Source organism: Ambystoma mexicanum, chromosome 12 (genome assembly GCF_040938575.1).
Source record: "Ambystoma mexicanum isolate Mex_15411 chromosome 12, UKY_AmexF1_1, whole genome shotgun sequence".
NCBI lineage: Eukaryota > Metazoa > Chordata > Amphibia > Caudata > Ambystomatidae > Ambystoma > Ambystoma mexicanum.
In genome coordinates, this window is record NC_090936.1 from 153,034,615 (window position 1) to 153,052,297 (window position 17,683).

The 17,683-nt window shown below is 43.9% G+C and overlaps 1 protein-coding gene across 10 annotated transcripts in view; it reads right to left on the bottom strand.

The window, feature by feature from the left end:
* FGD4 (FYVE, RhoGEF and PH domain containing 4) overlaps nucleotides 1-17,683 on the bottom strand; it is a 1,139,208-nt gene that overhangs the window by 494,868 nt on the left and 626,657 nt on the right. For all 10 annotated transcript variants that reach the window (XM_069628200.1, XM_069628199.1, XM_069628201.1 and 7 more), the window contains exon 2: nucleotides 9,028-9,201. In XM_069628200.1, coding sequence (XP_069484301.1) covers nucleotides 9,028-9,201 — 174 coding nt within the window. The remainder of the gene's footprint in view (nucleotides 1-9,027; nucleotides 9,202-17,683) is intronic.

The window sequence follows — 17,683 nt, forward strand, 5'->3', positions numbered from 1 at the left end:
ACCTTTAACAAGACTTTCGAGTGGGCTACTTGCTTTCGCGAACCACTCCGCTAGTCTATCACTGGCTTCACTGTTCTCGGTAATTTAAAGTTCTCCACAGGTCTGCCTTCCTTTGCGTCTCATCCACACATTTGCAGCCTTCAATTGTGAGATATACTGTTGCACTTCAATCTTTCCTTAACAAACACTGGCCTTTCATGTCGCTCGCCAACTCACTGGCTGTGTGCATTCCTTTCTTGTCTTTGCAGTTTTAATTCATGAGTAAAGGTTAAAACCACAGGCTTGGCCTCACCTCCCCAACTCGGTCATTCACCCGGGAGGGTCGCGGGTGCCCTTGAAAGACAATGCAGTCTTCTTGTCTGGGATTTGGCCTTCTCCGTGCATCTTTCACGTCTCTTCGGAGGCAACAACCTGCTGCAGGGATCTCCTGGGCTTATCTCCCCTTTGCTTTCATCCCTCTGTCGGTCGCTCTGCTCCAATAGGTTCGCCTTTGCCCCCGGAATTTATGCTCCTTCTTGTGTTCCACCTTGCTCAGAGTGTGTCTCTATGTTCCGCTTTTTATCTGTGTGGGGAGAGCTAATGGGTATCAGATGTATGCAATAAAATTCAAGTGCCTGACTTTGTCTGTCTCGATTAGCGGGACATGTCCAATGAGATATATAAGCGTTAGCCTCTTTACCCTCAGTTGCCCTCTTCCTCGGCCCATTGTGTGCGTTAGAAAAGGGGGGAGAGAGTTGGGACATTGGAGGATCCTATAAAATAGGATGGGTCATGGGTACGGGAAAGGGGGTTATACCGCGTCTCACCATCGGTTGTCTCAGCCCCACTCTGCAAAGACCCCTCACCCAGGTGTTCCTCCCGTACTGGTCCACCCCCAGGAACTGGATCCAAAAGCGAAGGCCGTGTCCTGGCCACCTGGATGACAAGCCCCAGAGGACTTGCAGGTGAGACATCCTTTGGTATCTCACACCAGCCTACCTGAGACTGGGTGATCTGATCCCCGCTGTTTCCTCCCATTGTTGATTGATGATCCCTTGTTCACAAATGACCCACCTCCCATGTGGTTAGCTTCCCCTCACTTGTTTCTCTGCTCCACTCACCTTGTTCTTCCCCATATGATTGTAAAGCACTCCAATGCTTCTCAAAACTAGGTCTACGCTCAATACATTCTCTACTAATAATTATTTACTGAGCATGGAGTAAAATAATGAATACAACGTAAAAATGGTGTTCACTCTCTTTTAATAAGGACTCATTAAATCCTACATGCAAAGCATATTAGGAATATTTTTGGACTATTTGAATCAGGAGATCATGCCCCGCCATGTATGCGTCCATCAGAGTTGAGCCGCAACACACAAAGTCAAAGTGGCACAATGCTTCATGCCGTTTTAGCCCATATTTACCCCAAAATCAAACACTGTTCTTTGTGACTAAGCTAGGCAAGTTAATGTATCTTAACCAAGCCCCTAGAAAAGCTACTAAAGTAATGCAGTGACCACTCAAGTGACTTAAATGACGAAGAGCACTAGGCTTACATTTTCTAAGTATGGGTGTGGCAGCACCTCTACTGACGTCGAACATGGGTAAAATAACTTGTTCTATAGATTTCTTTCCACTCAGGAGGGCCTACAACCACGTTTTAGCTCACTGCATCCTTCAAAGAGGGGAAATATGCATTTGCATATCAGTCTGGTCCCACCCACAAGGGCAGTGCAGCACCGAAACGCTAGGCAATTCTCCTCTCAACAAGAGTACTATCAGCAACCTCAGACACGTGTTTCGGCTTTGTTGGGCCTCCTCAGTGAGGTGATGTTGAGCCTCTCTAAAGCACAGTGAGCAAGTGGTCCACGTCTGGATTATCCTGGGTTACTTAGCGTGAAACCCCAAGTTTTACAAATCAACCATGGGTGTGGCAGCCCGTCTACTGTGAATAAACATGGGTCACATACACTTTTCTATGGAATTTATTCCACTCAGGAGGGCCTACAACCACGTTTTAGCTCACTGAACCCTTCATAGAGGAGAAATAACCATTTGCATATTGGTGCAGTGAGCTAAAATGTGGTTGTAGACGCTCTTGAATAGGAGTAATTACAAGGGGTGGATGCCATCATTGCTTTGCTCCAGATTCTGCACAATTTGTGGCAGTTTTCCAAAATGCCTTAGTGCTTTTGACCTCAGTTTCAGCACAGACTCTTGGCTCTTATGGAATTTTCTAGTTGCTCCAGTTTGTGGTAGGCCTTATGCTCGGTCTTCAGTGCTTTCTGACATTTGACTCTGTTGGGGGGGGAGGCGTGTACTCTTGTACTCGAGGGCTTCCACAACAGACTCCAGCATTTTAGCCCACATGTTCACAGTTTCAACTTCATTCTCCCAAATTGGGAATGGCCGCTGCGTCAATCTTTTCATAGAGGTTTTCTGAAAAGGCCATCACTTTTTCAACATCAAACACTCAAAGCAGGTTTGAGCCCTTTGCATTGGTCTCTTCAAACACGGGACCCATCCTCTTGAGAAGGAAATACTGCTCTGCATCCCTCCTTGAAAACATTTTCTTCTTTCCATTAACGAGAGATTCTAGCTGAATTGACCACTCTAGTGTTCCTTAAGACTCCTTCTACCGGTTAGCCCTAAAACCATCACTTTTAGGCACAGACAATAGGGCTGTGCATTAAGTTCATCTATTTCAATGCTTTTTTCTAGGACTCCCTCACCTGCTAATAACAGAAAGTAATAATGAGCACCTGAAACTATTTTCAATTTGCTACATGGTCACATTCCTATGTAAGGACACGGAAGGGCTAATGGATGAATCTAATTGCATCGGATACCTATACTATCATTGAGAAAGAAAACCAAGAATACTATACAGGTTTTAACATTCTTGAGGAAAGGTAGACCGAGGGAGTAAGGGAGAGGTAGGAGGCCTACTCCGACGTCCAGGCTTCGTTCCTTCTTGCTTACAGGATTAAAACCGGAGCCTCAAACAGCAGAAATGCTAACTGAATTTAATGAATGCAGGGTGCAGTGTGTGTGCAAGCCCACCCACCCATTCTCAGCCATTTCACCTCAGTCCTGGTCTTTTAGCCAGTGGGTTAGACGCCTAACCAGAGACACGGTTCAGTGAGGTGTCCCTGGCAATATTCCATGCACGTTCCGTGAGGTCACCCGATTCAAGTTATCCACCGTACTAATAAAAGAGGAGTGGAGTGTGGCCTTTATTTATTACGCAGGGCTGAAAGTTTCACATGGTGAAAGTAAATGGTTCTTAATGGTCCCCTCCCCCTCTAATTCCATTTCTACAGGCTCAGGGAGCTTCCCCCCTTGTTATCATATCCCCTGCCTTACATAACATGGCGCTCATCCCTGCTTTAGACCTTACATGATCACTCTTTAGCTTTTTCTGGTGATGCCCTATTGCAAGTGTGTGTTAACCAACTACTTAGTCCAATAACCGGTTGGTCCTAGCATGATATTAGATTGCCAGCAGGGCCGTAGCCAGGGTCGCTTCACAAATCACTGTCTAGCGGGAGTGCTATGCCCCCCTTCAAAACTCCTTGATCCAGAGTAATTCCACTGTCTCTGTACATTATAGGGTCAACCTTTTGAGAAAAACCTCACCTTCCCCCAGGTTACTCCCTTAAAGAGACTGATGGTTATCTTCACCTGAGCACCGAGGTAGGGCCGGGAGCAGTTGGCACGCCAATCCCTCTTTCGGGGGTGCAAGTCTAACAATCTCACCATACCAGGTTGGGACCTTAAGGCGGTTTGGAAATTGCTCACACACTGTCAAACACAGTGCCACAGCAGTGATTCACTTGTCATGTGGAATACTGCTTTTTCGGTAGCAGTTGCTTCAGCAAGTGGGCTCAATGTGTCGTCCTCTACTGAATCTTACTGTCTCTTTCACAAATATATGATTGTTCTCTGTTAGGCAGAAACCTGTGCAGTTCCCTTAAGGACCACTGCAAAAGATTTAAGACTACAGGTGTTTGGCAGTAAACCCACTTGGTAGCAGTCTGTACCACACAGATTCACTTGGTAGCTGTGCCTGAGCAGTCAGACTTCCCTCAAGAAGAGTTAGGCAGTATGTAGAGTATACACAATAGGTACAGAGATACAGCAGCACAAGCAAACACTGACCAGAGCTTTGGTGTAAAAGTATATCATTATTTATTTAAAGACACACTTGTAGATTACACTAGCACAAAAAGGGGTAAGTAAATTCAGCACACAGTCACTATTATATATATATATACAACCCTAATTACTTATTAGACAAGTCTTAGTGAGAAACACCACTTATTTTCAGACAGAGGTGAGCGCATAACATAAGATGGCACTCTAATAAGTTATAAAAAAAGGAAGGGAAAAAGGCAGAGTTATGGAAGCACACAGGTTTCAATACTTTTAAAAGAACCACAGTAAGGCAGGATAGGCAGAGTTCTACTGTAGAGCAAGGAAGTCAATTGCAAGGCCCAGCTCTTGGAGAGAGCAAGAAGAAGGGGTCCAGGTTCACACAGTGGGGTTATGCCCAAAGAGTCTTGTAGATAGTTCGCACAAAAAGGATGAAATTAAAGTCAGGAAAAGTTAGCTAGGTTGTCCCAGGTTAGAAAGTCGAGGCTTTACTGTCATCCCGAACGATCTGTCGCAAGGGAAGCCAGGCGGGACACAGTACCTTAAGTGTGGAGGAAGCTCCAGCGGGGGCAGTTGTTCCTGGCAGCGGCCGTAAGTCGGTGTTTCGTCCAGAGGAAGAGGAGGTCTCGCCGTGGAGGAAAGATGAAGGTCGTTGCACTTACATTAAAGAAGAAACCAGCCGCGGAGTTCTTCGGTTAAAAGGTACTATCCTTCTCTTCGCGGTAGTGGTAAGCCGTGGTATTCCGGTTGCCGGGGTGCTTGGCACGGGCAAGGCGGCCACGAGATGCTCCAGGAAGGTGAAAAGAAGGCAAAACTGGTTATCCCCACCAGTCAAAGGAAGAAGACTCTCCGGACTGGAGATCTCCTCTGTCGTCGGGAAAAGTGGTGAGACGGTTCAGCAGGGCTCCACCGGTGGTGTTGTCATTGCAGGTCGGCTCAGCTTCTCCCTCCTTGGATTCTTAGGTCCTGTGGCGACTTCTGAAGTTCCAGTCCCCAAAGCCCTGCTTTTATGCAGCAAACCCCCATTCATTCAGCCTAGCTGTCAATCAAACATGCTAACTGGTGAGCCGGCCGGCTCACCACTTGGGCCAATCGCACAGGAGTGCGACTTGAGTTGCCAGGGCAACTCAGTCCAGGGAAGCCTAAACCCCCTCCCACACCCCCTGTGGTACCCAGACAGAGTGGCACCACTTTTGGAGGCTTCTGTGGAGAAGCCCGCCAAAAAGTGGACAAAGGGCTAGACTTGGGTTGGAGTCACAGAAGAGAACTCAAAACGCCATTTTTGAATCGAGTTCTGGAAAAAAATACCAACCGGTGAATTCATATTAATTAAATAAACCGGCGGTATGTTCGAGGCTATAGGAATTAAATAATTAAAGTTGGTAGCCTCGAACAATGGGAAAATCCCATAGAGATATATTCGCGGTTGAATATAAAAAGTAGTATCCACTGCCACCAGCCAAAACTCGATCAGGGGGGACGGAGACGTGCCCCCTCGACCAACAGACCTCGGGGCAATCGAATTGCCCCGAACAGTACGTCCACAATATGATGGGTTTGTACTGGTTTCTGTTAATAATTTGGGACTAGTAAAGCCAATGGTGACTTTACATGCCCTGGGAGACAGTAGTCAGTCCCAGGGTATAGAGTCTATGTTGGGGGGTCGCTACGACACCCCTGGGTTACGGCACGGAGGGTGCTGTGTAACCCACATCAAACACACATGAGACCCTATGGAGTAAAATACCCAATAGCCCATAAAACACATGGAAAGATAAAGGAACACCTCAAATCAGGTCTAAAAGTGGGAGTAAAAGAGTCTCACTCTTAGCAGGAGAAGAAAATAAACCCCAAAAATCCAGCAGAGCTACTGGGGGACTCACTAGGTTTGGGAAATTAGCCTTTACAGAGAATTCTCCCTAACATTCTCTGTATTTGGCCATCTTTTTGCCCAAGGCGCATTTCACTTTTATATCAAGCCAAGAAATGCAAATAATGACCTTTTTTCTGAATCCCACTTCGTACACTGGAAGGACCAATCATGCCCTGGATGTAGGATGAATGCTCTAAATCTAGACAAACAAGGTTTAGACCCGCGAGAGGTTTGGCATCTGCATTGGTGTCAGTTTAAGAAGAGCTCAGGCAAGCACTGGATGGCTGTGGCCCGGCACCCTTGTACTACTTTATATAGCACCATTTCCAGAGCAGGCAATACTAGCTTCCCCATAGCAGCCTCGCGCATCTGGAACTCGCTCCCCACCTAACTCAGCAACGAAACATCCTTCCCCAAGTTTAACAACTAAAAACCTGGTTATTTAACAAATACTAGCTGCTTAAGCGCAACACAGCTTACCCTTTCACTCTATATAGCGCTAATCCTACATGTAGCTCTTCTTGCAGAGGAACCCATCTGCCCTCCTCTTACTTTTGCCTCTGCCTTAGGTTCTCAAAACTGTTGTAACTGGTTAAGATTAACCTTATATCTGCCTATGAATCACAAAATACCGGTAATGGCTCAAGTATCATGTAACTGCCACGCTTGTACTTCTTAAGATGACTATTATGTATGTAACCTATGATGTATGACTAACATGTATGTTGTACGCCTTGATACCTAAGGGTTTGGGCGCGCAATTAAATGCAATAAATAAATAAATAATTAAATATGCAGGGTTCAAAACTGTCCATCACCCAGCATCATTACAGCAATTTGCAATCATCTTAATAGTGGAGTTTGCATTGGAATTACGTTCTTCCTTTCTAGCTGGCCCTCTTCAATCAGAATGCTTTGCTCCTTAAATTGCATGGTCACTCACGCCTCATGGCTTTCTCCTGTTTTGACATTTATGTTGACCTCTTGGCAAAATCAATTCAATCGCTCATACAAATTCACTTTATAAATATACCCATGACCCTGACCCTCCTCATATAGGATATGAATCTATGATTGACCTCAGAATGTTTATATTCATCTGTGATAGACCGCTGAATGAAGTTGAACTGGCTGGGGTTAAATGCAGATATTCCCAATCTGTTAGTAACTAGGAATAACTTAAACCTGTGCCCCCGCCCCCCACCCAAGTTGTGTGCTGAATCTATGGATACTTATCCAGTACCCTCTGACAAGATACATATTCTCTGCGTCCTTGTTGGTTGTTACCCTTCACTGGACCCCCTGATTGGAGCACTGACCATCTTTTTTTTTCTCCATCTTTGGACCCTGAAAAAAAATCTGTCTCGGAGGGCAAAAAGAAAAGCTGCCATTTCAGCCACTGTATCCTCTCGCCCATTCTTTATGCTTGGGCCTTCCAGCTGCTTTGGTTTCAGGTGACTCAGAAAGCAGCAGCAAGAATTATTTTTAGATTGGGCAAAATTTGGTAGCTTTTTCCCCTCTTCAACAAATGCATTGGCTCGCAGTGGCCAGGTGAACAGTTTGAGGGGGCTATGTATGGTCTACAGAGCTCGGTTTAGCAGAACCCTTATTTTCTAAGGTAAAAACTTAAATTTTAAAGCTCAACATGTCAGCGGAACTTACACAATTTCCATCTACAGTATTCATTGTTCCACAAACTAGGTCAACATGGAGCTCCGTCTTTTTCAGTGTTGGCACCATGCCGCTTGAATACATTGTCCTTGGATCCGTACACCCGGTCCCTTTTAAAGCGGTGTTTGGAAGCTTAAAAACCGGCTGTTCTCAAAGTATTTTCTTCTGTTGAGCTCAGTCATTTATGGGGGGGGGGGGGGTGTGTGTGTGTGTGTGTGTGTGTGTGTGTGTGTGTGCGCGCGTGCGGTTCAGAAATGTTATGCATTATGAACAAGAAAAGGACTGAGGCTTGTAGATGTTCAGGTATGCTTTGCGACACCTTTGGAGGTGACCAGGTGGGCTTCACAGGATTAGGGCTTAACCCTGGAAGGAAGAACCTTCGGGGAGAAGAGGGGAGCTCATAACTTAACCCACCCTCGTGTACGATGCCTATTAAGCCTGATACCACCCTCTATCGCATTAAACCTCTTACTAGTGTTTCTGGACAGTGTTTTCTCTTTTGATTTCAGACCGCAAATCCCAGGGTGCACTGGGGAGCAGCCAAGAAAACTTGACTTGAACCAAATGGAGGGGAAAACAGAAACACTGCAACTAATGTGGACTTTGAGCCTTTATCTCAACTCAACAGCATCCATCACCTCAGAAAAGCAAAGAACTTGCCACAATAAGAGGAAAACAAACTTCCAGATCCATAGAATGCCAGAGACACAGCAGGGATCCCATCAGAGAGTGCCAGCCAACAGAACCAAACTGGAAATCGGGGAGAGCATAGAGGGTGTTTTAAAAGGTTTTTACCATGTGTAGCCTAGACCCTGGGGAAACGATAGACATAGATTGGCCCCCAGAGTCAGATGAGTGCTAATGGAGGGCTGGGGCATAGGGGAAGTCAGAACCAGGAAGAGCCCAGTACATAAGGGGAGTGAATGGACGACAAAGGGCAGAGGAACACAGAGCGAAGTTCTGGAGGAGTTGTGGTGGAGAGTGCATGTGAGGTAGTGGTAGTGAGAGAGAGGGTTACTAGCTTGTGAGAGTGAAAGTAGCATTGAGGAAAGAGTGGACACTACAAGTAAAACCATATTCATTTCATAGCACTGCCTTCAACTGTCTGATCATGCAGACAGTTCACTTTAATCAAAAAGGGAACTATTTAATTGAATTCAAAGAGCTTGGATTTTACATTGCAATCTGTGGAATAGAGTGGCCAAGACAGCCCCACAAACAAGCATGAAGCAAATTAAATCAAGTATTACATATATCGTTATATCAAATGGAAAGCATGAAGAAGAGGCAATACTGTTTTCTCGTAAAAATTTCCTTTTGAAAGCAACAAAGATTTGTGAGATTACCTTTGGGCTTTGGACTGGGATATTGTCGTGGCAGCTTCCTAACCACGGCTTTTCCATTTAGAGCCTGGGGGTCTTCATTGAATGCGTTACTTGAAGTCTGGTCCACCAGTATTGTTTTGCTCAGGGACAGAGATTTAGACGTCAGGAGGAAATTTGGACAGACAATGCTGTTGCCTACAAAGCAAAAAAAGTACACATGTTGTAATCATGAGCACAGGGTCATAGGATGAGTAAATGCAAACATTCCCTGGACTGAATTTATTTTCAGTGTTTCCAAAACAGTTTTCCCTTCATGATTATACATTGCATGTGACAGCATGGGCTACTAAGCATAATCTTTTCTGAAGTACATCTCGGGTTATTGACGGCAGATGAGATTAGCCTTCCCGTTACATTATTCCAGGACATACATACCTCCATAGCAGAATACGGAAATCTGATTTAGATGCTTGGTTTTCAACTGGCTGATAAGTACCACACCTTTCATCCCCATTGTCTGCCCAACCCCCACTAGAATGATGCTCCGAAAAAGGCTGGATCATGATTAATTCGAAACTATCTCCAAGTAAAAAAAAATAATAATAAATAAAATCAAACCAACACACTCGCATATGGCAGGTTAGCTCAGTGGTTTGACAAAATAGTCCCAAAATTGTTTATGGATTAAATTTAACTAGCTGTTTTTCTATAGACTACAGAATGTTGGGATCACAATTATTCTATTGCATTAAAATGCACCACATGACACATAGCAAAGAAGGGCAAATGTTGTGTGTTACAATGCACCCATATCTGTATCCTTTCGTACGTTGAGCTCTTATTTATCAAAATGTTTTTCCCAAATTGAGTTTATGGAAAAATCTTTCATGACCGAGTCTCATCTCTTAACCCATTCATTGGGATTTATTGGATGCGTGGGCCAATCGAAGCAGAGTTCATACAAATGTATAAGATTACTCGTATAAAGTAAATATGAGTAATAATCTACACCCCATCCATGCTGGGCCTTTCACCCCAACAGGTGTCTTCGACAATATTGCAAAATGCATACAGGATCTCTATGGGCTGGTACGGGTAAGCAGGAAAGATCTCTTTGGCTAGGCTGCATAGAGCCAAGGTGGCAAGAGGGCTTTGGCTTTCCAGATGTTTGGAAGTTTTGGTAAGTAGTTATCCTACAACAATCTTGACTTAGTTTAAGAAAATTAGAAAGTGACGCGGAGAAAGTGTGACGGACCAAAGGTGCTTTTTATGGAGGAGCAGGCAGCAGGCACTATATCAGTTTTAGTCTGCTATACAAGTACACAGGTGTCTTCATTTGAGTAAATTGCTGAAATTCTTCTTTAGGGCCATCTCCACGAATCTTGCCTCAACCAGCCTTTCTAAAAGAAGAGGCACACGTGACATCGGGCTGAATGACAGCACTAGATTGAAAGGGAGATTAATAAAATTGTTATACAGTGAACATGCCATGCTCGGTCGAGCAATTGATGTGTGAGAACAGCATTAACTCCTTTGGAAGACTACATGATGTTTTTGATATAGACCAATATATGACTAAAATATGTGTGCCCGTCATCCATTATATGGGCCCTCAATATGCGTGTCCATTAAGATCTGAAGTTCTGCCAGCTAGGTCTCCTGTCATGTGCAAAGGGAAGCAGACCTTACAGGGAACTAGCTTCATAGCGCCACATGTTGAATATTGTAGTGGCAACTTTATGTAAACTGAAAAGGGGAAAAACGAAATAAGGAGTCTGTCAGGGACATGTAGGGATTTTGGTGGCTAGGAGGGAGGAAAAGTCTGGAAGCTGTACATGGCCATTTATATAATATTTTTTATTTTACTGTGCTTTTATCTTGAGCCTTATTGTAAATGAATTGCTCCAAAACTCTAGAGGAGTGCTAAGTGTGAGGCCGGGATCCATGGGTATACAATCGTGGGACAAAGTAGGAGAAATGGTAGCGGAGTAGGCATAATCAGTGTAGCAAGGTAGTACATTTGTGATATGAAGATCCATTTTTCAAAAACGTCTTTCTGAAGCTGTATGGACCAATGTGGGTTTACAGACAGAATATACATTCTTAGGCAGCTTGTTGGTCACAGGTGGAGGGTCTTCATCCAGGTTGAGGTTTGGAAAGTCATGGAACTAGGTAGGGGAAAAGATGTGGTAGAATGCCAAACATTGATATTACTTTTTAAGTTCTCAAACTGTTTGTTGGCTCTTAAAATTAAACCATTAGTTATATTGTTTAATAGGTTGGGAGTGAGGTTGTATGGGCAGTTTTTTTTTTTTTTTTTGGCTTGGAGGACTTTGTTCCCTCCTGATGATCTTACTATTTCTACCAAGAAGGCATGCTTTTAGAAAGGGTGAAAGGTATTTTTGGCCTGCAGTCAGGTTGTTCCGGCAGGTTAAAGAACTGGCTTTGAACATTGCCTTAGATTTGATAGGTAGCCCTTTTAGAGTTTTCAGACCCCGGGAGATGCAGTCCCAAGGTTTCAGACCTAGTCTGATTGTTGTTGCTCTGCTCCGAATTATTTGTAGTTGATGTCTTGTTGAGGACAAGGTATATATATGCTGTCACAGTAACCAAGGTTAGAAAGGACTAATGTTCTGGTAAGGTCGATGAGTGATCTGAAGTTAAGGTGTGAATTTTTAATAATATTTTCAGTTTTATTTATTTGGGGCATAAATTAATGGTGGGTGGGAAGGTGGGGCATTCCAAAGAACATGACTTCATTTAGGAGGAAGTGAGGGACAGAATATTAGTGATGGTCCAATCTTTAATAGCTAAAAGGCACTTGCTGTTGATGGAATTGATGGAGGCGTTGCAATTCAGGTAGAATGAAATGATAAAGAAATCCCCGCACCATCGCTAACCATGTTACCAAAGGAAGGCCAAGAATAAAAGGAGAACAAGTGAAAGTCACAATGACTCAGTCATCACAGGAAGCAGTGGACGAGCATGGCTGCAGCTCTTCTTGGGTTGGCGATATCCAGACAATTCAAGAATACGACAATGCACAGGCAGTACAGAATAAGTTGTAAAAACAGCTATTTCCTGGATTTGTAAAATGCCATCTCTAACCACTTTCACAAACTTTAAAACAATGTTCTGAACCTGTTAGTCTGAAAATAGCATTAAAGAGCATTTGAATTTTAAACTAGTCCCAGTGCCCACCAAAATAGAGATTTGACTGGCAGCAATGAAAACGCAGAGGAGATACTGTGGTTTCAAAAAGTGGACACTTGATAACCTGATCACATATACATTCTTTGCAAAGACTTTAGAAAAGAGTGAGTAAAACACAAGTGCCTGGAAAAGAAGACAGATGCCATGAATCGTACTGTATACTTGTCAATTGTATTCTCACCATGTAAATACTTGCCATATGTCACTTGTAAATACTCATATGCAACTGCAAATGACCTATATTTTGTAACTAAGAAATGCGCCAATATGCCTAAGGGCTTGGCGCACTATACAAATAAAATACAAATGATTTCATTTGCGCAGCTCGTGCAATGATTCAGATGGCATGTTCCATGTGAATGGCAGCTTTTAACAGATAAGTATTGTAAAGGAACAACAGCAGTGAGCTTAGAGAGTACTTTCTAACTCAAACAGAAAGTGCCTACAATGAGTAGTAACATTTTAGTGGGTGGTTGATACAGAGTAAAGCATGTACCAAAATAGAGGACCTATACACCCCACCCCCATAAAAGGTAAACAGGCCGGTTTTGTGGAATCGCCTTTAGAATCTCTGTAAGCGGTTCAAATATACAAAGAAGTAACTTAAAATCTGAACTTGTATTAACACATTACATTTTTTTTTAAAAAACCTTTATTTAATATGCACAAACACATTTCATTTTGACTGGCTGTCTATCACCAGTATATAGGTGTGTAGGGGACAAAGGTATCCAACTTGTTGGATGGCATTGTTGTCTCACTAGTGTCAATTGGTCATGCCACCCTTTCAAACAATCTTTGGGCGTTATAGGGTCTGATGTAAGTAATCACGCTTTGTGCACAAGACTTGTACACAAGTGCAGTTTTAAAATCACATCCCTGTACTTGCGATTTGTGTTATGTTAAAAAGCTTTTATGCTGTACCTACCACCGGCATAGTGGTACGACAGTGCTGAAGTTTCTACAGATAGCGGTTATTGCGCCCCTGCTCGGGGTTAACTATATCATGGTAGATGTGTGAGATCTACATCATTATCTTGAGTGAGGTAGGGCATGGCCCTGCTCATGTGGAATGTGTATAAAACAAACAAATACTACACAACACTCCTACTTCTCATGCTAGTGCTCAGTATTCATCGTCCGAGTTCTTATGCAGAAGAAGCATGTTGCGAATTGGTCCATTGTTTTCTGCGACTCTATAAATCTCATTAGTACCCAGGAGTTGACGTCATGGAACTTGCCAGCCAATCGGGGAAGCGCAGAAGGTGAGTTTTACCTCGCGGTTTTGTTTGCATTGCGAGCGCCCTGAACAGCAGGCGGCCACCGTCTTCCTTGCCAGGGTGCTGACACCAACCTCAACCCACCACCCTCGCATAAATTCGCCCCAAGCCCCTCACCACAACCCTGCTCCTGACCCCCAGAGCACCACCGCTCATCCTCCAGGGACCACCAATTACATGTCCACCTTCGCTAGAATCCACAGCTCATCCCCGCTCTCAGCCCCGCTCTGTCACTTCTCATATGGCTGCCATGTAAACTGAGAAGGGACTAGGAATAATTCACTTCCTCCTTTTCCATGGTGACTATATTGGTTTGTATTTCTTTTAACTTCAGAAGCAGCCACCGTGCCGTTTCTCAACTTTATAAATTATACATTATCATCCTGGAAATCATGCCATGGTGATAACAGCTACAACACCGTCAGTGGGGAGGCACTACCAGTCTGGTAATGGCGTTAGGGCCCTCGCTTTGCTCAAGGCCTGTATCCTTGGCCCAGGGTCCTTTCCACACTGGAAAATCCCCACACCTCGACCGTTATTGCATAATTATTTCATATAATAAATTACAATTAACGTTACAGTGTGATCTCATTTGTTTGTTAACTTGACAAGCAGTTTGGCTGTGTGTGTTGATGAGCGAGGTCAGTTTCACACCACACAGCACTTCCTCAAGGCTATATAATGAATGACTAATTTAATTCTGCGCAGAGTTCCATGTCTACAGGTTCTTACAGTAACTTCAAACACAAATGGAGTGCTTCAGGAAATGTGATACATCACTGCTTTACCTGTGTCTAAATATCACAGCACGCGGGTTTATCAACGCGAGTATTGACACTCAAAAAATGTATTAAGTCAATAAAACATGTTGATGGTAGGACGTTTACTGTAATGTCATATGACCCACTAAACCTCATACAGTGCTGGGAAAACAGTGCTCCAGTTTACTAAGTGGGGTGCGGATTGGATCAGGCTCTTCTGTGGGGTCGGACATTGCTGAGAACATGTGAGCGTATCATGCTCCAGTGATGGAGAGGTCATAACCATTGTGGTGGAGATGCTAAATGTCACAGGCAAAGACCTTGGAGGCCCCTAGGCAAGGCTGCTATTACTTCCAGGAGTGAAATCCTGATAACTACTCGGGCTTACATTCAGTGAATTTGCCCTGTGCCTCACCCCTGTCTAAAAACCCAAGCCCACCAGGTGGGGGACCTGCTAACAGGGTCCACCTTGAGCAAGGCTTGATCTTGATAACTTGAGCAACGGCGATGAAAGACCCTGCAAACACCAAGAAAGAAGTGCAGGAGACTAAAAATCCTGGAAACTGTGAGCTACTGTTTTGCTGCCAAGAAGGCAGAATTGAAGTAGGAGCGAGAGAGGGAAGGGCTGAGGATAACCGACAAAAAGAAAGCCCGGGTTTGTAAAACCCTAAACCCACACCATGGGCTAAATCAAATTCGGATCCCTGCTTTCGTGATTCAAAATAAAATGAAGTGCATTTTTATATGGTTGTAAGCACTTTGTTTATCTCTTAGAGGTGGCACCATTTACATGAAAAATGAGTAAGAGGAACTGGAAAAAAGCACAAAAGGGAAACCAATGGAATAACAGAGTGATGCAACCTGTGTCCGGTGATAGACTGGGAAAAGTCTGCACTTTACTGTTATGCACTCAGCAGAGCATAATTCTTCGGGTGAGCATGTGCCTCACTAAAATGAACATTCACAGAGTACCAAAAGAACTACAACTAGATCTTTGTAAAGGACAATCGCATCCTGCGCATCAAGAACATTTAAGCGAAACTCGGAATCCACACAAAGAATCAGCACAAGTATTACTGAAGCGCAACTTCAGCCTCAATGCTACAATGCATTTAACAATCTATTCTACAGCACCCTCAAATAAAAAGAGGATAAATATCTGGCTGGTTTATCTAATGAAAAAAGAAACATGTATAGAGAGGCAACATTCCATTCTGTCTTCCTTGCAGAATAAACCAGATCTTGCAAGGCTTGATTGCTTTGATTTTTTATATTTGTAACGCGCACATGACAAACAATCGTATTTCGGCAGGTCCCCCCAAAAAAACAGGGCTATCTACCTAAAGAGAAAGGTTTTCAATGCTCGGCGAAATTGTAAAAGAGAGCTCATGGTCCTAAGTTGCAAAGGTAGAGAGTTCCACAGCTTAGGACCAAAGACAGAAAATCTTCTGTCACCTCGAGAGGTGTAGGTTGAATGGGGAATGATCAGAAGATGACTGTCACTAGAGCGTAGTTGTCTTACTGGATGATATGGCTGAATTAACTCTCTCAGATACAGAGGGGCAATGCCATTTATGCATTTGAAGATAATGCAGGCGGTCTTAAATTTGATGCGCTCAGCAATTGAGAGCCAGTGTAGCTCTCGACGATATGATAATACATGGGGGAATTTACCCAATTTAAATATCAGTCTGATCATCACATTCTGGGCTCTCTGAAGTCACTGGAGTTGTTTGGAAGGGATGGCCATCAATTGGCTGTTACAATAGTCGAGGTGGGCACTAGTTAGCACCCCTACCACAGCGGCGTGAGCCTCTTTAGGAATGTAAGGAAGTGCTTGATGTATCATTCTCAGAACAAAATAGACTGCTTTAGTCTTGGCTTCCACCTGCGTTTCACTACCCACATCTTCTTGCCACATACATCCCAGATTTTTAATTTTTACCCAGCAATGTTGGAACAGGCAATTTTTTGGCAGCTGTCAGCAGATGTTTAGGACCTAATAATATAAGTTCGGTTTTAGCAGCGTTAAGCCGTAAATAGTTCTTTGACATTCAGCTGCTTACCTCTGTCAAACATTGCTCCAGTTTGCAAAATGCTCCCTGGAAATTGGTAATTCGTAGGAATATCTGGGTATCATCGGCATATGAATGGAAATCCAACCCATACCGTTTTAGGATTTCCAGGAGGGGACGAATATATAAATTAAACAGTAGTGGTGACAAAGAGGATCCCTGTGGGACTCCACAACTTAAACAAATGAGGTTCGACAAAAACTCTCCCAGTCTCACACGCTGCTGACGGTTAGTCAAAAAAGACTGAAACCATTTCAATGCTGAGTCCGAGACTCTTCCTATCTCCTGTAGTCATTCTAGGAGGATTTCGTGATTCACTGTATCAAAGGCTGGTGTAAGGCGCTGGAATCCACAGGCTTGAGCACTTTACAAATCTGTGGTTCCAATAAGTCATTTGGGACCCAGCAGGGCATTAGGATCCTGGCATACAAACACTTGAGCAGTCTCTGCAGCCCAAAGAGGATAACATATGTTTGGATTCTTGTAGGTTTCAGAAGATTGGTGCCAACCGAGGGATAAACCTAAAGCAGGCACTGGACAAAAATAGTGCAATAAGGATAATAACCCCAATTTGCATGAAAGCGTGCACCTGTGTTTCATCAGCATAGATATGGAACTGGTGGTGGATGATAAAAGCCAAGGGATGGTAATGGATATTACAAAGGATCAAGCATATAGTTCAGCCTTGCGGAATGTGGCAGCTGATCCAGGGGACGCTCTGAATTTGTCTCTGCATCTGGGGCATTTTTACCCAGCTGCGCCTCCCTTCTTGTCGGTCTCTAGGTCATTCACCCTGTTGTTCAGTTGGCACAAAATGTTTCTGCCTGCTCTACTTTTCACCCACTTTTTGGTGTGGAGTGATTGTCCAGCTGGAGCACCTCGTCCTGCCCAAACAACAAAAGAACCTGAGAAAGGCAGGTGACTATTTCGTTGGTGGCACCTTTTGCACCCACAGGACCATACTCCTGATGGGCTATTGGGCCCTACATGGCTCACTGTGCAAGTGCTTTGTTGTGCCATATGCATTCATAGGCCTCTCAACCAGAGCTCTGGGAATAATCTCAGCGACCAAGTATTTCAACCTAGTTCCGACTGGGACACTCGCAGAGATGCTTCTCCAACTGCCCTGCCGGAAGTTGGAGCTCATCGGACTCAACTAATAGGCCAGAGTCCGATAAAACTTGGAAATGTGCTTAATACTCTAATAAATCCCTTCATAAATCCTGTTGACCCTATTTACAAGACCCACATAATGGCTTACCATCTAAAACATACATTTCATGCAATAAGGAGCTATGATATGATAGGTTATTTATAGCACGCTCAATACCCAGAGGTTTCTAAGCCC